The sequence below is a fragment of the Sceloporus occidentalis genome, unplaced genomic scaffold (assembly GCF_023333645.1).
Source record: "Sceloporus occidentalis isolate IW3139 unplaced genomic scaffold, rSceOcc1.0.p SCAF_1, whole genome shotgun sequence".
NCBI lineage: Eukaryota > Metazoa > Chordata > Lepidosauria > Squamata > Phrynosomatidae > Sceloporus > Sceloporus occidentalis.
In genome coordinates this window covers 20,690,956-20,713,946 of record NW_028316981.1, presented here as the reverse complement: position 1 = coordinate 20,713,946, position 22,991 = coordinate 20,690,956, and the positions used below count along the sequence as shown (strand labels likewise).

Below are 22,991 nucleotides of genomic sequence, written 5' to 3'. Positions count from 1 at the left end.
GATGTCACACAGCACCTCCTAAAGGTTTTGCTTTGCTCTCTACACATGATCAGAGGCTAGGATCATGCTGCAAATATACCCAGTTTTCGGAGAACTGAGTGATTTCTTCCACAAAGTGGTGGCATATTTTTATGTGTGTCGTTTTATGTCCATTTTGTTTTGCGACTTTGAGACTGAGTGAAAGTCACACTCTCTCAGCCCAAACATTAGCTGTGCCTTCTCATTTTTGTTATTGTTTTGTTTTATGTTTGCTGTTAGCCCCACACATTCCAATGCAACACCTTTGTTTTGGATTCCACCCAGTTTTGGCTAGCAGAGTTTTGGTCTTTGGATTGGTCTTTTAAGGCTGCTTCTCATACAGTGTTTGGTTAACAGCAGGCCTAGTGGTCAAATCGCCTGACTCTGTGCCTTTGTTTTCATTTTGAGTTATTTTCCAGTCACATTACTTCCCAATGTTAATTGCTATTGTTGTTTTTGCTTTTCTTTTGCCTTTTCCATTTTTGCCGGTCAGCAAGCCCAATGGTTAGAATTTTTGCCAAAGCTAAAACTTCCTCCACGACTGCTCCAGTTTATTTTCATTTTTTTTAGGAATGTTTCTAAAATGCACCCATGGCTAGACTCTGTTTGAATGGTGCAAGTACACCCAGGCACTGGGATCCAAAAATGAATAATTTGGCTATTTTGGATGTAGTTTTTGCTAAAAGTTGGACTAAATTTACACATCTTCACAGCAGCCTTGGTCAAGTCTGGAAATTGACCACAACCAAACAATGCAGTGCCCTCAGTGCATTGCCTTACAAACCCCTTGGTTTTCTGTTATTAATGTTGTGCGTTTCTATACTCTGCATGTGTATGCCAGTCCTATCCCTGGCCTCTATGTACTATCTGTCTGCCTATTTAAGTGCTGGACAGTGGCCTCACTGAACTTCTCTGCCACTGCTTTAAATGTTGACCCCTTCCGCATCCTTTACCTATCAGGATTGGCTCCAGCGGGGAGCCAGGGTAAATTTCCTATCTTTTTCAGTAATTCCCATGGCACATAGACATAATTTGGAGGCCCTATCCTTTTCTTACAAAACTCCTATAGCAAAGCCAGCCTGGTCTCTGTGGGAGACGGGGGGGGGGGGGGGGGGGAGAGAAGAAACTGTCCTGTTCATCCTCCAAGGCAAGTAAAAACCATACCTCTTTTACACTCCTATTTTAAAGCGGACCCGCTCTGTTGGGAGCAAGGGGGGGGGAGGAGTCTGTCTTCCTTCACCCCCACTGCATGTAAAATTCTATCCTGTCCTTGATCTGTTCTCCTATATCCTCATGGGGAAGGTAAGCCTCCTACATTCATTCTCAAAAGCCGGACCAGACCCCACAGATGTCATCCCATCGATGCCATGATACAGGACTCTCCAAGCTGTTTCCCAGTCTTCCTGATGTTCCCCGCTCCAGGGTTGAGACTCTTTTGCCTACATCCTTCCTGTGATGTCCTCCATCCCCTGCTGCCATGGACATCCTCCAAAGGCTCATTCGAGGCACAACCGGTGTCCTCACACCTCTGCTCCTGTTCCAGATGGTCCTCCATGGCCCAACCTACATCCAGATGCCTTTCTTATTGCTGTCTGTCCAGTTGACAAGCTCCACAGACCTATCGCTGTTAGCTTTCATCGCTGTTTTCCAAACTCTCATTGCCTGCATTCAAGTGTTCCACATGTGGAACTACTCGCCACTGGACTTAAATTGCCGTCTCATGGACATTAGCCCACTTCACTATGACAAATGCCCGCATACAAGATCTATGGCTCATCCTTTCGCCATATGGACATTGGCTGCAAAGAAACCGTTTCTTACAGGACAGCTATGCTTTATGTCCGCATTCTCATATCCGTACTGAGCCATCTGGCTGCCGCTAGACAAAACCCAACATGGACTCTGTCCTTCCATGTACAAACCACCCGCCATAGAGACTTATGTCACACTCACAGCTTTGTGACTACAGATTTTTCATGTGTATATTGATTGCTTATTGCTTTGCTTTCTGCCTATTGAAGGCATTTTCCTGTTGCTTATATTTCCCCCATTTGTTATATGCTTATTGATGTGTGTGTGTGAGCCCAAATAGTTCCTACCCCTTCAGACAGGCCTTACAACTGAGATGCTTCCCCTAATAGGACGCCCTCCCCAACAGTCACACCCCAAAATTTCTATGGCAAAGAGTAATTCGGAAAATACCCATCCACTCGCCTGAGAGTCTGTGAAATTTCCGAGGGGGGGGGAGAATGTTACCCATGCTGGTTTACATAAATTTTGGAATCAATGATAACCCTTGGATGACCCCTGGCCAGACTCCTAGCCTGTCCGCCATTACTGGCAAAGCGAGAGGACATGTACACATCCCCTAAGGGAGCACCCATATTAACATCTTAGAAGGTCTGGGAAGTCGCATGAAGGGATTATCATAGGACCAGGAAGAGCAAATGTTTGCCTTGCCTGAAGCTATCACCCCCTCCTCAAGTCTGTTGTCCGAACAACTTAAGTCATTGATATTATCAGATCCAGACATCCAGGTGAAAAGAAAACAATTAAACACCTTTGTTTCGGCCAAACCAGCCTCTTTGCCTAAGGCCAGATTTGGCCTATAAAAAGTCCCCACTTTGGCTGCTCAGCGCGCCATTTGCAAGGTCTACTTACTCCACGTCAGTCGGACCTCTGTTTTGGTAGCTGGCATTTCTGCTCAAACCCAGGTTGCGGAGCAGGCTTGTCTCACTGTCCACCACCCCATTCGCTTCCTGGAGGGAGTCTACATTCTGGTAAGCATCTCCATTAGTAACACCTGAAATCTGTTCCTATTTTCCAACCCTAATTTTCCTGAGTCCTGAGTGTGTGTGTGAGTGTATGCGCAACGCATGTGTTTTCCCCCTGTTTTAATAAATTAGACATCTAGTTATTAATATCTGTCTCAGCTTTATTTATTGGGATCCCCTGGTCTACTCCGTATACATATCGGGAGGGCGATTTCAGTGGGCTCTGGTAGCCAGCCCCCTCTTGCAATATTTGAGCTAATAACAATAATAATAAAATTCCCCTAAACGGACCCTTGGCTACACCACTCTTCCTCATCCATGGGATTTTGCAAAGGAGTCCATATGCTGTCACCTTTCACTTCTAACCCCACAGGTTTCTTCAATCAGTTCTTTAAAAAAAACTGTAAAAGGTTGTTTAAGGAGAATGAGATGAAATAATTGTGCAGTGCTATGAAGTGAGAAGCTGGGCAAGCCTGGGTAGAACCAACCAATCAGTTTGTGAAGGAGGAGGACCTATGTGTGGGGAGGCTATAACCAAGAGTTTATCACATTGCTAAAAAAACAACAACCTGACTTACCCCTGCCACACTGAAGTCTCTTTCAGGATACATCCAGGTATTATCACACGCAAATTGCCACCAATGCTGCCAGCCGCCAGCCGAGTGCAGTTAGGCTCATTTTCAGCTTGTGGTCTACTAAAACTCCTAGATCCCTTTTGCATGCACTCATGTTAAGCAATGTCACCCATCCTATATCTGTGTGTTTCATTTTTACTTCTCAAGTATGGTACCCTACATTGCTACATATTGAAATTCATTTTATTGGTTTTGGCCCAGCTTTCTAAGCTATTAACTGCTGGACCTGATCCCCTTCCCCACCACCACTCCCTTCTCTTTTTGTGTTGTGTCTTTTTAGATTGTAAGCCTGAGGGCAGGGAACCATCTAATTAAAAAGATTGTATGTACAGCACTGTGTAAATTTACAGCGCTATAAAAATAAAGCTTAATAATAATAATAATAATAATAATAATATTTTTTAATTCTGATCCTGTCCTTTGAAGTATTGGCTGTTCCTCCTAGTCTGGTGTTATCTCCAAATTTGATAAGAATGCATTCCATTCTGTCGTCCAGGCCATTAATAAAGGTGTTGAATAGCTCTGGGCCCAGGACAAAACCCTGTGGTACCCTGCTACTCACTTTCTCCAGGATGAGGAGGTGCCATTGGTGAGTACCCTTTGGGTTCGGTAAGTCAGTCCATTACAAGTCCGTCTAACAGTTGCATTGTCTGGTCCACATTTTACCACCTTTTTGCAAGTTTTAGATCATAAGGGTACCTTCAGTGTTAATCAAGAAATCTATGAAGTTCAGCCGTGTTGGTGAGGGGTAGGGTAGATCTAGAAAAGTAACCATTTAACAAGCCAATAAATAATCCCCCACATGTGTGCACATGCACACATAAATGTACAGGTTAATGTAATCAGAGGAAGGGCCAGCTCTCCTATGATTTTACTCTCTGAAGTTATTTGGGAGAAACATGAAGATAAAAAATGACAACAGATTATTTTTAACACCTACTTAGACATAAGATTGTTTTTCCTCTCAGAATATCTGATGTTATGAAATGGAAACTGTTGCCCTTTTTTTTAAAAAAAATTGTTAATAAAAACAGCCCCTGAATGAGCAAAAGGCATCAGCAGAGGTGTGACAATTGGTCAAAATGTCAGAGGCACCATTTCCTGTGCTGTCTTCTTCCTTGTCTACCACATACTCTCAGGGCTGCTTTTCTTCCAGACTGGAGTTGGATGACGAGAACACTGCTCTTCTCTCCTCTCCCTCGTTTTTCAAAAAATTATCATGAACAAGGAGGCACTTCGAACTCAGTTTCCTTGCCAGCTACAGGATGAGCCCTGCTACATTAATTTCAAGCCAAGACAAAAAGATCAAAGACTCAAAGCTGAATCTCATGTTCAAGGTAAATAATGACTTAATGTTGACCAGATGTTTCCAGGTTGTGATTGGTGGTCTCAGCACAACAATCTTGTAAATGTCAACCTGAAAAAAGTTACTTTTTAAAACCATAACTCTCAGAATCCCCCGGCCAGCATGATCACTGCCTGCAGTGGTAGCTAGGGGATTCTGGGAGCTATAGTTCAAAGAGTTAATTTTCTATGCTCTGCTCAATATGTCATCATGAGTTGGGTTTGGGCAGCCAGCTTATCATGTAGTATGCTCCACCACATGCTTTCCTGGGCGGCATCTACACTGCAGAAAGAATGCAGTTTGACACCACTTTACCTGCTGTGACTCAATGCTATGGAACTTTGGGATTTGTAGTTTTGTGAGATATTTAGCCTTCTTTGTCAGAGAGTTCTGGTGCCACAACAAGCTGCAAATCCCAGAATTCCATAAGATGGATACATGGCAGTTAAAGTGATGTCAAGCTGTGTTATTTCTGCAGTGCAGATACAGCCTTGGCCATACATATTAGTGCAAATATTTTGATGTTTGGAAAGGTGGCCTCACAGAGCTGCAGTGATTGATGGCCAAAGTCATCATTCTGAGGTATTTCTTTTCCTCCATGGTATTCAGATGTGGTAATACAAGATATTGTTTGAATTGTGAAAATTTAAACACTCAGAATTCGTGTGAGTTCTTTTCTTTAAAACATTACTTGTATTACGGTAGATCCTCTCTCTCTCTCTCTCTCTCTCTCTCTCTCTTTGTGTGTGTGTGTGTGTGTGTGTGAGAGAGAGAGAGAGAGAGAGAGAGAGAGATTTGCTGGAAAAGTTGGTCTCTCTACTGTGAAGCTGTGCTGCAGTGTTGGACACCATTTTTGATTCTGTGATGGAGGTACCAAGTAGTGCATGTATCTATTTACTGTAATCCCTGTTAGATGATCAGAATAATGAGTAACACAATCAATTATTTTCAAAAAGTAACTTCCCATATTCTTATGGCGATACCCAATCTCTTCCATTAACCTTACATAATTTGGTAGGTATGGCTAAAGATAATGCAAAGGAAGAGTGTGTATCTGCACTATAGAATTAATGTAGTTTGACACCATGCTAACTGACATATTTAAATGCTATGGAATTCTGGGATTTCTAGTTTTTTCAGGTGTTTAGCCTTCCTTGTCAGAGAGCTCTGATTCTGCAGCGAACTTTAAATCCCAGGATTTCATAGGATGGAGCCATGTCAGTGAAACTAGTGTTAAACTGCATTGATTCTGCAGTGTGGCAGCCGTCCCCATTTTATCTTGTCATCACTAATGGGACTTTTGATGATAAGTGTCCATCACAATACAGACCAAAGGGTCTTGTAACAATAACTATGTTATGCAAATCATGTTGTTGAGGAGAATATTAGGAGCCGGGGTATCTGTTGATCAACAACTATCCCTAGAATCCCATAGAGGCAGTAGGGATCCAGAGACACTGGTCCAACTCCCTGCCATGCAGGAATATAATAATGCTAAAGCACTCTTGAGAGAGGGCAATCTGTTCAAAGACTTCCAATGAAAGAGAGTCCACCACTTGACGTAGGTCATTTTGTTAGCCAGGGTGGTGCAGTGGTTTGAGCATTGGACTATGACTGTGAAGACCAGGGTTCAAATCCCTGCTCAGCCATGGAAACCCTCGGGAAGATCTTGAGCAAGTCTCATTCTCTCTGCTTTAGAGGAAGGCAAAGGCAACTCCCCTTTGAAAAAAAAACTTTTAAGAAAACCCCATGATAGGTTTACCTTAGAGTTGCATAAGTCGGAAGTGACTTGAAGGTGCTCAGCAACAACAAATTTTGCTGTCACACAACTCTTACCATCAGGAACTTCTTTCTACTGTCCATTTATCATCTCCTTTCTTGTAATTTTAATTCAGTGGTTTTGGTCCTACCTTTGGCAACAGCATTAACATTATTGCCATAATAAAGTAAACTTGGTTTGAAACAAGAGAAACAGAGAGGGAGCAAGTGGATATGGTAATGGAAATCAGGCCTTAAAAACTATTTTGGAAGATGTGATTTGGTTGCCAAAAAACCTTAATTTTGTTGATTACACTTATCTTACCTACAATGTGATATCATTGCACAGTCCCAGAGGCTAATATGCCATGAAGCCACCAACCGTCAATGGCCAACAAAAGGTTATGTTTGTTCAACAGGACAATACACACTGTGATAACATTCATGCCTCATAGATAAGTAAAACTACACATTCCATCTGAGGCGCATGGAAGTATTTATTAGGTTGAGCCATTATGTGTCTGTCATAATGTTTATTTTGGTTATTAAGGCAGAAAGGCTCCATTTCTAACCCCACCTAGATATGCAGTTCACTGGGTGATCTTGGGCCACTCAGTCTCTTGCAACTTTACTTGTCCTGCAGATTTTTTATAAAACGCAAAATTAGAGACAGTTTTTGTTCATTATAATACACTCTTTGAAGTGAGATACAAAATAAGACAGAAAAGTATAGTTCAAAATAAAAATATTGTTCATTTAATAATAAATAATAAATAAAAGCTTTATTTCTAGCCCGCCTTTCCAGAGATCAAGGCGGGTTACAGTGGTGGATTTTACAATCCAACAACACACAAATTACAATAAAAACATTGATCACAATATCGCAAATACACAATATAACAATAACAATAACAATAACAATTCCAGGCTAGCAGGATGTAATATCAATATAACAACAGTTATAACAATGGTGATAACAACAGTGGGGGGAGAGGAATCACAACAGGACTATTGGGGGTATGCCTGTTGGAAAAGATGTGTTTTCAGCCCTCTTTTAAATTGGTCTAGGGAGGGGGTCGAGCGGAGCTCGTCGGGGAGCGAGTTCCAGAGCTTAGGGGCCGAGATGGAGAAGGCCCTTTGTATAGTGGTGGCACGTCTAGCATCTGGAACTCTTAGAAGATGTCTTTCACCCGATCTGAGAGTGCGGGGCGGATTATATGGAGAGAGGCGGTCCTCTAAGTACCCTGGGCCCAAGCCATTTAGGGCTTTATAGGTAATAACCAACACCTTGTATTGCGCCTGGAAGCGAATAGGCAGCCAGTGTAGATCTTTAAGTACCGGTGTTATATGGCTGGCCCTGGAAACTCCAGTGACCATATTCTGCTGCCATATTCTGAACCAATTGCAGCTTCCAGGTTTGGTACAAGGGTTGCCCCATGTAAAGCGCATTACAGAAATCCAAACGAGAGGTTACCAGAGCATGTACCACTGTTTCAAGGTCCCCCTGGCCCAGGAAAGGTCACAGCTGGCATATCAACCGAAGCTGATAACAGGTGCTCCTGACCGTCGCATCCACCTGAGATGTAAGGTGGAGCGATGAGTCCAGGAGCACCCCCAGAATGCGAACAGAGTCCTTCAGGGGAAGCATGACCCCGTCTAGGACAGGTGGACAAATCTCCAAACCCGGACCTGGGGAACCTATCACAAGTACTTCCGTTTTCTTTGGATTCAGTCTGAGTCTGTTTTCCCTCATCCAGCCCATTACTGACCCCAGACAGGCATCTAGAGGAGAGATGCCATCCCTGGTCACTGCATCAGTTGGAGACACAGAGAAATATATTTGAGTGTCATCAGCATATTGATAACACCGCGCCCCGTGCCTCCGGATGATCTCTCCCAGCGGTTTCATGTAAATGTTGAATAGCATGGGAGACAGAATGGCTCCTTGAGGGACACCAGATGTAAGTGCCCTCTTATCGGAGCACACGTCTCCCAGCTGCACCATCTGGAACCTACCCGAGAGGTAGGAACGGAACCACTGGAGCGCAGTGCCCCCGATTCCTAACTCTCTCAGGCGTTCCAGAAGGATACCATGGTCGATGGTATCGAAAGCCGCTGAGATGTCCAAGAGCACTAACAGGGACACGCTACCCCTGTCCATGCCCAGACGAAGATCATCGACCAAGGCAACCATGGCAGTCTCAACTCCATAGCCCGCCTGGAAGCCGGTTTGAAATGGGTCCAGAAAATCCGTTTCATCCAAGATCGCTTGAAGCTGGAAGGCGACCGCTCTCTCGATCACCTTTCCCAGAAATGGCAATAGTGAGACAGGCTGATAATTATTATGCATCAGGGGGTCAAGGGAGGGCTTTTTGATCAGCAGTTTCACAATGGTCAATTTCAAGCTGGTTGGAAATTGTCCATCCCTGAATGATGTACTGATAATTCGGTGTAACAAGGTGATTACACCCGCACCCCCCTGAGCCGCTAGCCACGAGGGACAGGGATTGAGAGAGCAAGTTGTCTTCCTAACACTTCTAAGGATCTTGTCCACTTCCTCAGTACTTACAGACTCAAAATGATCCAGTACAATTGAGTCCACGGAAGCTCTGGAGGCCTCTACTCTGGTTTCTGTCCCAATAAGAGCGTCGAGATCAGCCCTTATCTGAGAGGTTTTATCCGCGAAGAAGTTGTTAAATTGGTCACAGCAGGCCTTGGATGGTTCCAAAATAAGGTTCAGAGAGGAGGGAAGCTGTGTGAGGTCCCTCACTACTCTGAACAGCTCTGCTGGACGTGACTCCATGGATGCGATATGCGCAGCATAGAACAAGTTATTTGCTGCATCTATCGCCACTCCGTAGTCCTTCAAAAGAGAGGCTAGGAGTGCCTTGTCGGATAAGCACTGGTGTCTCCGCCATTTGCGCTCTAGTCGTCGCAGGACCCGCTTCCTTGCCCAGAGATCTTCCGTATACCAGGGCTGTTTTTTGGAAGCAGGCCTGAGAGGACGCTTGGGAGCGATACTGTGTATAGCCCTGGAGAGATCGGTGTCCCAGATGGTAGTCAGGGCATCAACAGAATCGCCGTCACATCCAACCATATACCCCTCTCGGGCTTCTTGGAACCTTTTGGGTTCCATCAGCCTTCGAGGGTGGACCATTCTAATAGGTCCGCCACCCCCGGGAGGGATCTGGGTAGATGCCTTAATTTTAGCCTCCACCAGGAAATGGTCCGTCCATGACAGGGCGAAGATATTTGTTACTTCCGCCCGCGGACTTTCCATGTCCGTACAAAAGTCCATATCGAGTGTATTACTAGCAGAATGTGTCGGACCCATGACCAATTGAGACAGGCCCATGGCAGTCATGGAATCCATGAACTCCCGAGCCGCACCGGATGGATTATGGCTGACCACGAAGGGGATGTTGAGGTCCCCCAGGACAAGAAGCCTGGGGGACTCCAACAACAGCTCCAAGACCAATTGTGTCAGCTCGGCTAGGGAGTCTGTTAGCGCACGGGGTGGCCGGTAGACCAACAGAATCCCCAAACTGTCTCTGGCCTTTAGGGTCAGGTAAATACACTCAATATGAGAGGTGTGTCGGACATGGTTCCTGGTTAAAGGAAGAGTGTTCTTATGAATCAAGGCAACTCCCCCCCGCTGCCCACCTAACCTGGACTGGTCCTTAACTGAGAACCTGGCAGGGAGGGCCTGTGCCCACACAGCTTCACCTCCAGGCCCAAGCCAGGTCTCAGTAATGCAAGCCAGGTCTCAGTTCTTATCCTCTAACAGATCATGTATAATGTGGGACTTGTTCTTCACAGACCTGGCATTGCACAGGAGTAGAGACAGGGTTTGTGGTACGGTTGGATTGACCCTCAGGCCTCTCTGGTTAGGAAGGTGGAAGGAAGGTGAGATAGATATTACACATCGATCTCGTCTTCCCCTGTAACGCTTCTCCACTTTCCTACCGCCATACCTCCCCCTGCCCCACACTACTCCAATAGGGGCCCCGCTCTTACCCACCAGCACCTCCTCCTCAACCATAACATGCCCCCTATCCATAACCTTCTCCCTCCTTCACCGTACAAGACAGCAGTGGAAGAGCCACATAACAGCTCTCCACTGCTGCAGCGCTAGCAAGGGGCACACCTCTCATACCTCCCTCCCCACCGGGACTGTGCAAGTGCGCAGCTGCACAACTGTGAAGATGGAAAAGTCCAAAGGCGGCTTCCCTGAGTTGGTGCGCAGTTGTGCAGGTCTTCAGCCAAACCCAGGGAGCCACCCGGCAAACACAACAGTAGCTCCAGCAGCAGCAACAACAGTCCTTTGGGAGGCAAACGGAGGCGGGACAGGGGAGGAGACCAGGCAGGCTGGCTTTTGAGCGTGCCGCTGCCACCGGTATGCCCCTCTCCCCACCTTCCCCAGGTGTTCCTAGTCCCCCCGCAGTCCTGGCTCGCCTGCTGGAGCCCTAGAGATGGAGAAGTCCGAAGGCGGCTTCCCTGAGTTGGTGTGCAGTTGCGCAGGTCTTCAGCCAAACCCAGGGAGCCGCCCGGCGAACACAACAGTAGCTCCAGCAGCAGCAACAACAGTCCTTTGGGAGGCAAACGGAGGCATTTAAAAATAATGGAAGCACTAACACCTTCGTATTTCCTTTCGGAAGACTCTGTGGTTGGGTTTTAGTACATGTGTTGTCCCACCATGAAACAGATTAGCAATTGAAGGGGTTTCACTCTCTCTACATATTTGTAAGATATGAATTATTTTCCTTTGCTTAAAAAGGTACACCCATCTACTTGTTTTCAACAAATAGAAAACTCAGAAGCCAAAATATTTTGCTAATTTATTAAATCCTGTTTGTTATTATCGCTGTACTGCATGTGCACATGAGTGTGTGCAAACACATGCAAACACACAAACATGATTTCTGAATGCATGATTAGCCTAGGAATGTGTAACCAGATCTAAATTCATATACTCTTTTACTGGTTTTCATAAAAAAAAAATTTTTTTTTTGCATCCTATTTCTTTTTGGGGGTCGCTTGCTGCCATTGTTAGGATAAATAGGAATGAGAACTCCTTGCTGATCAGTTGAAAATTATCCAGAGATGTATCATTGGATCACCACCAGGGATACTAGGTGATACATATTAAAAAGATTGTATGTACAGCGCTGTGTAAAGGTTAATAATAATAATAATAATAATAATACAAAAGGATGTCTCTTATTTGAGGGCCAGAAATCTTCTGGCAGTTGTTGTACAACATTGGTGTATTGGTGTACAACATTGGTAGCTTCAGTTTGTTTGGCCGTTATTTTTTTATCTCTCTTAACTGTACTAGCGAGTGTTGGCTATGGTGCCACTGCCATTGTTTCTGAGAGATCCTTTGCCAGTATAACCCTCCACTATAGCTGCTTGGCACATTTAGCATGACTCCTCAGCCAAAGCCTGTCTGACATCAGAGACCCTACCAGTAGCACTGCTGCCATCAGCGTAGCCTCTTGCTTTACAGGAGCACACAATCCCACTATCATGGAATGATAGTGCCATGGGGGGGGGGGGGGGGGCTTGGATGGGAGACTTCCAACAAAAGTCAGGTGCTGTAGGCTATGTTTCAAAGGATGGAACAGAATTTTGTATGGTCTGGCATGAGAAGATACCCATGGAAGTGATGCCATGAGTTACCACACTGGGTGACTCCTGCTCTAATGACACCACTGCTTCCATGCTAATAATCATAATCATAATCATAATCATAATCATAATCATAATAGCAACAACCTATTTTTAAAATGTACTTTCCACCAAAGGGTGGTATATCAGAACATATACAATAAAAAAATGAATGATAAAACACCACACCATAAAATAATAATATACTGAAATAATATACTAATATGCTAAAAACAAAAACAAACAAAATCCTTCTCAGTCACTACCCATCTCGGCTGCCACCATAGGCATGCTCAGCAACTTAAACTGGAGAATTGAAGAGGAAAGTCTTCAACCTTTTAATAACTATTATTATTATTATTATTATTAGCCAGCTTGACAGCAATCCTGATTGCCTACCAGTCTCTGAAGAACAGCAAAGTGAGAAGTTCTTTTTTATGGATTTCTACACAAAATAATCAGTAGGGCAGATAAAATGATGAATTAGAGATGCTCTTGGCTTGAACCACCACAGTTCTTTTTGTTCTTGTTTTAACCTCTTTCCCGAAACATTGACTATTGTAGATATCCTGCTGAGACATTGCCGATGGCATCGGTTTCTTCTTGGGTTTGGATGCATGACAATCCTCCTTCTACTGGGAGCCATGATAGCACTGGGCATTTGGGGTGAGTAGCCTGAGGCATAACATAACATAGGGTGCTTTACAAAGCTTTATAAATCCTTAATATGACAGCCAGCGTCTAATAATCAAAGGTCCACCTCTATAGAGAGTGCAAACTGCAACTCAGGGGCATGCAGCATCACACCAGCATGACAGCGGAGTTGGGGTACATGGTGTGCAGTCACCGTGTCCCCACTCTGCCCCAATGCCAGTGTGTATCACCAGTCTATTCAGGGCCCAAGTGAGGTATCTATTGTTGCAGTGCTGGCTATGTTAATTTTATAAACTGCAGGATTAGTTTTGACTACGTGTCCAAAATACCCTTTGCAGCTGAAACACATTTCATTTTAGAAAATGCAAGTTGTTTTTCTCACATCCTCAGAGTAAACCAAGTAGAGAATAGGTTCTCTCACTTGTTGAAATGGCTGAGTGATTCAAGCCCTCTCTAAAGAGTATGCCATTTGTTTACCACTGTGTGCATCTGGTGCTTTTAAAAGCAGCTGTAGCTCTGTTCAGGCCTTACCTCACTTTCTTCAACACTTGAAGACGAAAGCTTCTAGAACCACTACTCTTATGCAGAAAGTGACATGTCTAAACATGAGGTGTTCATGTCTGCGTGGGATGGAATCACAACTAGAGGAAGAACTCTAATTTTTAGCACTCTTTCTTGAACAGAAATGGACTGTGGAGAGGGAGAAAAAATCTGGCAATATCTTGGAGTGTGTCTACACTGTACAGTTATCTCACTTTGATATCTTTTTAAATGCCAAGGCTCCATTCTACAGATTCTGGGGGAGTGTCCTTTAATGAGTTACTTACTTAGAATCTCTAGCAGAGAATTCTATGCATCTCACCAAGTTACATATTCCAGAGTGCCAGAGGATAGAGTCATGCCAACCAAAGTGGTGTCAAAATCTTTAGTGTACATACAGTCTTACATTCTCCGTAGGAAAAAAATATATTGCAGTTTCAAAGAAACGGGTTAGTTGGGAGCAACCTTTTCCATGGATAATGTCATACTTAACTTTAATTTTTTTTAATGTTATCTTTGTAAATTCGGTGATCAACAAAACAGAAATCTTTTTTAAAGGCTGGTGGACCAAAGAATCCCTGCATGCTCTTGAAAAGATCCATGCCTTCCAAGGAACAAACAGCCAAACACCCAGCAATGAGAGTCAGCAGAAGACCAAGCTGGATAACCATCAGGCTTTGCTACAGTATCTGTGCAAATCATATGGTAATCACTCCACAGGTAACTTTAATGTTTTCAGCAATCTCTGTCCATTAAATTGAAGCAGGATTAACATGATCCAGATGAAGTCAAGTACATTTAAGTCCCATTCATTCTAAAAAGAAAGATGTAAACATTGCCTAAGTTTCCCACTGATTTCAGCAGAGCTTGCAACAGTTCCTTGAACCTCTAGGCAGCAAGTTCAGTGGCCAAGTTAACCAGAAGATTCTTCAAGTTTAATCTAAAATGTAACTGTCATACTCTCTGCTGAAGTCAGTAGACGAGTATATATTGTGCTTCAGCGGGATCAATTTTTTTCTATTGTAACCCATGTGAGGTTTTAGTCCTATTGTCACCCTGCTTCTTTAAGTACTGAATTTTATGAGAGTTAAGATGTTTCCACCTTCCATTTGTAATCTTTCCCTGCTACTGCTTCTTTTTTTTGAAAATCGCCAGAAAATCGATTAAGAAGGATGTGATGAATCCCCTCTTTAGGTTGGTCCCACAGCTCCTAGTTTAGGCTCCTAAAGCTCACACTGGCTCTTAGTTTAGGGTTCAGGGGGAAAACCCTTCTTGATCTCAAGAGGGCTACAGCTAACATTTTTCATAAACATGTTTGTTTAGAAACATAGAAAGAAGTTGAGTTTAAGAAAAAGCATAAGGATGTCTAATTCAGTGAGTAAGTTTATGAGTAGTTTGGTATCAGAATGAATACATGATTAGTTTCTGGAGTGGAAAATCTGCAATATTTAGAATGGACTCAAATAAGCAAGTATCAATTTCTCCTTTTTTCAAAAATCCAGAGAATTCAAGGTGTAAACTCTGCCCTGAAACCTGGTTGCGCCATAAGGACAAGTGCTATTGGCTCTCCAGAGAAAAAAACACATGGAACAAGAGTCATCATGACTGCACAGCAAAAGTCTCTCAGCTTGCAGTGATAAAAGAAAAAGCAGAACTGGTAAATACTAATAATGTCATGATTTCCTGCATAAAAATATGTAGATCCTTTCTCTGATTGATTCAGTTTTTTTTGTGCTGGTTAGCTGAATTAGGGGAGCTGTATAAATTATTCTGTTTACAAATATTTGAATTATTTGTCTAATCTGGACACTGTAAGGTTTTATATTTTCCCCTTAAGAGGTGGTGTCAGCGGCAAGGAACTGTTGGACACCTACCTATAATTCTTAGAAAATTATTGTATGCCCTCCACATTCCCAGGTTTAACATTCATGGATTTGATTGTTTATGAGTTTGCCTGTGTCTGAAGGCTTCCTCCCTGCATGGCTAGGAAGGGTGCATGTGTGCTCATACTCCTCCTACATCCCAGGCTTTTTCTCAGGGGAAGAAGCCCAGGATGGGATAGTCGGGAAGGACGTGCCCACACTCCTTGTCCTCCTCCCTTCCATTGCCTCACTTGCCCAGCCACCAACCATGAGTGCAGAAGACAGGGGAGGTCCCCGCCATTGTCCATTCCCCCCACATTGGATGACACCAGGCCTGGGGCACTACTGGTCATGCATATTTACATTTTTCCCCACTTTTGTGGGGTCTTGTGCCTCTAGGCTCCACAAATGTGGAGGGCAGACTGTATTTTAAAAATATTTAGCGCTGAGGTGCCATACTGAAACCTTTATAACTGAAGAGTGCAGTGTGTGTGGCCTCTCATACAATTATTGTATCATCTCTACTTATGAGATATAAGTGTGGCGAACAGGAAAAGCAATCTCAACAATTTCAAAAAATTCCAAATTTAAAATGCTTTAAGAACTCTCATACCTCCAACATTTCACAGGGAGAAAGCCTGGCGATGGAGCAGTCAGGAAGGGTGGGTGTTTGCCCCTCCTGCCCTGAAGGGGGAAGAGGGCCCAACTGGGTGTCACCCAGTGCATTTTACACCCCCTGCAGGCTGCACCCCCTAGGATGACCTAGATATTCCTAGAGAGAACATATTAATAAAATCAATGAATAATCAAATCCACAAAATTCAAAGCTGCAAATGTGGAGGGGTGGATGTATTCATATATAAAACACTCACAGACTTTAAATTAGAAATAACATTTTGCCTCAAGTTTGCTTAAAGAAAGCTGCTCTTAGACTGTATCTGCATTGCAGAAGCAAAGCAGTTTGGGCACAATTTTAGCTGCCATGGCACAATGCTATGTACTTTTGGGATTTGTAGTTCTGTGAGATATTTAGCCTTTCAGCTAGGATAGCTCTGATGTCCAACCAAACTTCAAATCCCAGAATTCTATAGCACTGAGTCATGGCAGTTAAAGTGGTGTAAAATTGTTTTACTGTTGCAGTGTGGTGGCAGCATTAGGGAGCTGCATGCTGTAGTAAGCAAGGTACTTCTCCTAGGGTATAGTTGAGTATTTCAAGAATACATAATGGTTTTTAAAAATATACACCTGTCCTTTTAGTTCAGAATTTAACAAAAAACTGTTTTCTTCTGACATAATATTATACAGTTCATTTTTAAGATTTCATATAGGGCTAATTGTCCAATGGCTCTCATGCACTGCACATATAAATTTTATTTCTGTAACAGAACCACCTCTTGGTTTTTGCAGTAAGAAGTACACATGATTTTTGCATACTCAGTAAAGTTCAGTGTCTCAGTTATGTCAGTTACATGCTCTTTGGAACTCTGGGCAGTTGTTTGCATTAATCACTGTTTTCCTAGTATTGCTCAGTTTCTGATACATGGTTTACTACAACACAGCTGCTTGTAATAGGAACTCATACCAGAGCTTAGAAAAGTTACTGTTTTGACTATACCTCTTAGAATCACTAATATAGCATGGCCAGGCTGGCTGGGGAGTTCTGGCATCTATAGTCCAAGAAGGTAAATGTTCCAAGCCCTGAATTGCACACACACTGTCATGCTAGTTAAGACAGGGAAGATAAGTGGTATGGAGAACAAAACAGATGAAGAGAGGTTGAGGGAGCTGGGCATGTTAGGCTTGGTAAAGAGAAAACTTAGGGTTGACATGATTACCCTCTTTAAATACCTCAATTGCTGTCACAGTGAGGATGGGACAAACCTTTTCTCTGCTGCCCCAAAGGGTAAGACTAGATCTAATGATTTGAGGTTACAGGAGAGTAGATTTCAACTGAGCATTAGAAGAAACTTCTTGACAGTGAGAGCTGTTCGGTAATGGAACCAATTGCCTAGAGAGGTGGTGGAGTCTCTTTCTCTGGATGGCTTCAAAAAGTGCTTTGGCTGGATATTCTGCATTGAACAGGGGGTTAGAACTGATGGCCCATGAGACCTCTTCCATCTCTATGATTCTGTGATGATCTACTGGACATTTACAGACAAATGTATAAGCATATCTGAAAATCTTTAGACTGATTCTTGTATCATTGGCAGGACTTCATAAAGGGTATTACTGATGGTGCACAACTGCTGTGGCTTGGACTGACTGCCATTCCCCTCACAAGTGAATGGTCTTGGGTAGAAGGCTCCCTGTTAAATGGCACATTGTGAGTATTTTTCTCCTGCAGTTCATACTAGTTTTGATGGGGAAAGTTTATGATTTTCCACTTCCAGTATTCTCTTGTGCCCAATGGACAGTTAGTTCCAGATTCAATATTTAACTGTATACACTTTAGTTCATCACCTGTTCTGGAAGATAAATGCAATTTGTGTCACGTGTACAAATAGCTATGAATATAAGGTGCCTTTATCTATATCTGTTACAGGACTCTTCACACTCTTAAGGTCTAGGCTAGTGCTGGATCTGATAGTGTTTCCCTTTCCATCTTTCTTTTTAAAGTTATGAATCTTAGTTATGGGAATCAACTCCAAAATCTTACCATGTTTAAAGAACTTGTACAAACAGATCCAAGCAAAGTGTTAGTTCTAATTAAAAACAAACCAGAGTGCCTGAATTCAGATTTGAATAATTAACATTTCAAATTCAAAACCTGTGAAGATGACTGAGGGATCTAAATTTAATATATTGAAATGCACTGAAACCAGGAGGGAACTAAAAATCCATCTTTATAGCAATGGATGTGGGTGACCAACTTAAAAAAGTGTTTTTAAAATGTAGATCTTCCCTAGTTATGTGACAAGAAGAGGATGAGAGAGAATGTCATCTAACATATAAAAAAGATACACAAGCAGGTCAATCTAAGCCAGATCTGGGAAACACATTATTTGTGACGATCATGAAATGTTACTGACCTTCACCATTGACCAGGCTGGTTGGGACTGATGGGACCTGGAGTCCAACAACATCTGGATGGCCAGTCTTCCCAGGTATGAGAATTCTCCTAGCAGCAGGGAGGAAAAGACCCTTGTATATGCCACTAGCCAGTGCTGATTCTAGGGTTTGGGAGCACCAACTGCACGCTCCAGAACCCTAGTCCGTATGGAGGCTGCCATCATAGCGGCCTCCCATCCACACAGAGTCCACTATGATGATGCAAGTGTGGTGCAGCATCCAGACATCACTGGCAGGAAGTGGCATCATGGTAGTGCCCCTTCCTGTTTGCGACACCACATGGCGATGTGTCGGTGCTGAAGCAAGCGTATGCTGCAGCACAGCCACAGGGCTTACATCTCTAGCTGCCTGTCTGTACTGCCCCTATGATAACAGTTTGATACCACTTTAATTCCCTCCCCATGGTCCAAGTCTATACACTGCACACTGTATAATTATAACAGTTGAATAACCCTTCAACTATCATGAATCTATCCAATGGAATCCTGAGGTTTGTAGATTGGTGAGGTACTCAGAATTCTTTGCTAAGTAACTCTGGGACCAGAGCTCGGAGGTGTGGACTACAGCTTCCTAGCAGAAAATGTTAAGCACCTCAATAAATTACAAATCTCAGCATTCCATGCCAGTTAAAATGACAACAAAGTGCTATAGTGTGCTGTAGTGTGGATGCTCCCAAGGTATCCTAAATGCTATGAAATAGATGCAAGTCAACACACACCATACAACAAATGTGTGCCTACAACAGTATCCATATTGAAATGGGCGAGATATCTATATAAACTCAGCTATAGGAAGGATAATTTTTTTTAAAGCCAAATCCAGTTGAAATGAGAGGCCAGCCCTTGACAAGCCTTCTTTTTCTCTAATTCTGCAGGTTGCAAGTAACAGGAGCTGCCCAAGCAAACAGCTGTGGGATGCTGAAAGGGGAAAAAATCATTTCAGAAGCATGCAGTGCTGTAACCAAGTGGATCTGTGAAACAGAAGCTCTTCTGGTGTAAATAGTCAAATAGAAAATAAACTGAGTAGTCAGCATGTAATCTAAGCACAAACTTAAAATATTTCTTTAAAGGTTATGTGTGTGTGTAAGATTACTGTTCACATTTCCTCCTTAAATTCAAAGTCCAAAGAGGTTTGCATGCATATATGTCATTGTTTCCTATTCTTAATTCCTTTATCCTCCTCTCCTACAAAAAAAGGCAATGAAGAGGAGCAGAAGTGAAAGAAGTACTATTCATTTGCATACTCTACCCTCATTTAGAGTAAATGCAAGGCTTTGTTAGTATATATTTGTGGTGAAAATGTTCAGATGTGGCAATGGTTGTTAAAGCTTAAAATTGGTTACAGCTGAAGGCCAAAAGCCTAGGCCACAGACAGAATATCTAAGGTCAATGGAACAAGACAAAATGTAATCAAGATATGTTTTCTGTTTGTACTGTGATTGGTTTCTATATTGCATGGCGAGGATGGACTAAGGGATCACTGCGTGGGAAAGTTGTACTTATGAGAACAAAGACTGTTCTGGTGGATTCTGGGAGAATGGACTCTGAGAGAGTAAGACGTGTTGTACAATTATTATTGTATTATTAGCTCGTGTATATAGCAACAAGCAATAAAAGCCCTCTTTAATGAGTGAACCTGTTGGAGTTTGTTTCTTTAATAACGCATCTGTTTCACTAGTCATTGTTCCAGCAAGCTGAAAAGCCTGTTTTGGAGTTTTGCTTTGATCCTGAGTTCCAGTGGCGCCTGCATCTGCATCCAGTTGGCACCAAACCGGGACCACGGGCAAGAGATATCACCCAAAACAATTTCAACAGGCTTACTGTTTACTGGTTTTGTGGTACAACCCATGGCCAAATCTGATACACAATACCTTCACAGTGGCTCCATGCTCCAATATGTACATGTTTCAATATGTATGTTTAGAAAAGGAAGTTTGGTTTTCTTATTTCAGCCTAATTCTATATTGTTCTTCTGTGGGGGGGGGGGGGGGGTAGCCTTTTTGATACATTTTTGTTGTTGTTGTAAATACACTACTCTACTTAATTTTTGCTTAGTGGGGGGTATACCTGTAGGCTTCATTAGTTCTAAAACCAGCATCTTGATTGCTTGGCTATTGCTATTAAAAGCTATTTTGTGTTACAGCTTTGGACTCCTGGGGCAAAGGATTTCCCTGGTTCTCATATGCTTCAAGATGCATGTACAGCGCTGTGTAAATTTACAGCGCTTCATAAATAAAGGTTAATAATAATAATAATCTTCTTGAAAACTCTGAGTTCTTCCCCAGGCTCAAACAGGATTGGATAGCAAGGGAATAGTAGGAGAATTGGGCAAGTTGCCTGTTTAATTTGGTTAGCTTCTGGGTTTGGCTATTCTGACTGGTAGCCTGGATAGGAGAGCCAAAGTGTAGTAGTAGTTTGAGCATTGGACTAGGATTCTGGTGAGCAGGGTTTGAATCCCTGTTCCTCCATGGAAACCTGCTGGGTGACTCTGGGCAAGTCATACCTTTTAGATTGTAAGCCTGAGGGCAGGGAACTGTCTATTATCCCCTCTGTTGTAAACCGCTCGGATTCCCAGTGATTGGGCGGTATATAAATAAAACCTATTATTATTATTATTATTATTATTATTATTATTATTATTATTATTATTCCCTCTCAGCCTTCAGAGGAAGACAAAGGCAAAACCCTTTCTGAAAAAATCCTGCCAAGAAAAACCCTGATAGGTTCAGCTTAGAGTCGCCATGAGTCAAAAATGACTTGAAGGCACACAGCAAAAGCAACAACAACAACAACAACAACAACAAGTTGTCTGCAACAGCTATCTAGTTCAATCCCATTCTGCCATGCAGGAATATACAATCAAAGCCTCTGTTTAAAAACCTCCAAAGAAGGAGAAATTTATTCCAATAGTCTTTCTGAAAGTTCTAACAATGACTATTTGACTGACTGCTAAGAAGATGAAAGATCTACAGGCTTACAGGAAGCCTTTGCTTTAGTATGGTGATTACATTTGATCCTTCTGTACATGACAGTCATTTTCAGATGCATGGGATGAAAAGCCAATGTTTTTTTGAAATTATATTTCATCAGCTTTAAAACAGAGAATGCTTAGAAGAAATGGGTTTAAATAATGTTATAAAAGCTACCAGCATTAAAACAACATAGTGCAAAATAGTTTTAAATACTGCAGAATAATCAAAATTGCATATTGTGCAAATCAAGCACAATGCTCCACCAATACAGTTCTACATAGGTCCTGTGGGGCAGAGTGATATTTCTCATTTCAGGTACTTGGCAGAGCAACTGATGTATCTGTCACTCCATTTTCAAAGTGTTCTTTCTATGGAGCTGTGACTTATCCTCTTCTTTCCATGCAACATCTGGTCCCATCTATACACTTGGTTTATGGCAGATCCAACAGTGTATAGTGCTGCAGCTTGAGGAGCTGGCACTTCCTTCATCATTTAGGTGTGCACAATTGCTTCCGTTACCAATGACCTCCAACCTGCAACATGAGCACCAAAAAGTTGCAGTCAAGAAAATTTAGGGCATTTCCCAGAAAGCAGCAGTGTAATCACATATGAATATGAAGTTTCATTCAAACTCTGGCCTGGCTCCCTGGTGAGGCTGCCAAGGCCTGGTTGGAGTTGGGGGCCTGGAGAGGTAACTGAGGGTGGATCGGGGCAAGGAAGAGGAGAGGGGGACAGAGCGCAACCGTTGTGAGCTAGGGCGCACACTGGAGGGCAGCCCATCTGGAGGAGGTGGAGGAGGAGCCACCATGCCACCGGCCTGCAATTTGTCATGCTATGTTCCTTGGCAAGGTTTGTGAGGGAGTTTGCCTTTTCTTCCTTCCTTCTCCTCTTCCTTCTCTCCATGGCAGCCATCTGTCATGACAGCAGCCCCTAAGCCGGGTCCCTAAAAACAGGACCCAGGCTTGCAAATGCGAATCAGCTCCCTCACTCCCACTCCCCTGAATCAATTTTTTTTTTTTAAAAAAACCTACCCTGAATCAATTTTTAGCAAAAGAACATCCAGCAAACTACTGTTTTAAAAAAAGCATTTTCAAGGGGGGGGGGGATTTGCCTCATTTTGATGCAAATCCAACTGAATGCAATAACTTCTGAAATAGTTCACAGTGGGACCAACATACATATAAATCGATGAGGAAATCGATTTATTCTCCAGTGGGAATGAGACCTTAGTTAGCTTGCTCCTTCCTTCCCAATCATTGTGGTGCCAGAGCTTACCCTTTGCTCTTCTCTGCATCCACTTTGTAGCTAGAAGCAAAGAGGCTAGATTCAATGTCCCTTATTCTGTCTCTCTGAATAAGTCAGAAGGAGTCATCTTTTGGGTAAGTCTTTTGGGTAAGATTTCTGTCTAAATTTCTAAACAGAAAAATAAAGGGGGGGGGGTGAATTACAATTCAAAAGGTAATGTGAATGACAATCTGTGAGTAATCATGCTTGGTAGTTGGTATTTGTCATTATGCTTAATGACATCACCAGAGGCCATCCTTAGGTCTCTAATTCTGGCCCCAAAATCTCAGGACCTGGGACAGTCCTGAACTGGCAAGCCTATGCATATCACACATACAATATAGCGCTGGGATATAGTTTCATCAGTCCATGTTTTTCTCATGGATGAAGTTAGAAAAGGCAGATCATTTC

At 42.9% G+C, this 22,991-nt stretch overlaps 1 protein-coding gene across 1 annotated transcript; it reads left to right on the top strand.

Moving 5' to 3' along the window:
- Nucleotides 1–4,646: 4,646 nt before the first annotated feature.
- On the top strand, nucleotides 4,647–19,323 carry LOC149321084 (killer cell lectin-like receptor subfamily B member 1B allele C). The gene is made up of 7 exons (XM_089507912.1): nucleotides 4,647–4,764; nucleotides 5,431–5,437; nucleotides 12,715–12,866; nucleotides 13,938–14,114; nucleotides 14,897–15,051; nucleotides 17,467–17,579; nucleotides 19,200–19,323. The coding sequence occupies exons 1-7, from the start codon at nucleotides 4,647–4,649 to the stop codon at nucleotides 19,321–19,323; spliced, it is 846 nt and encodes a 281-aa protein (XP_089364038.1).
- The last annotated feature ends 3,668 nt before the right edge of the window (nucleotides 19,324–22,991 follow it).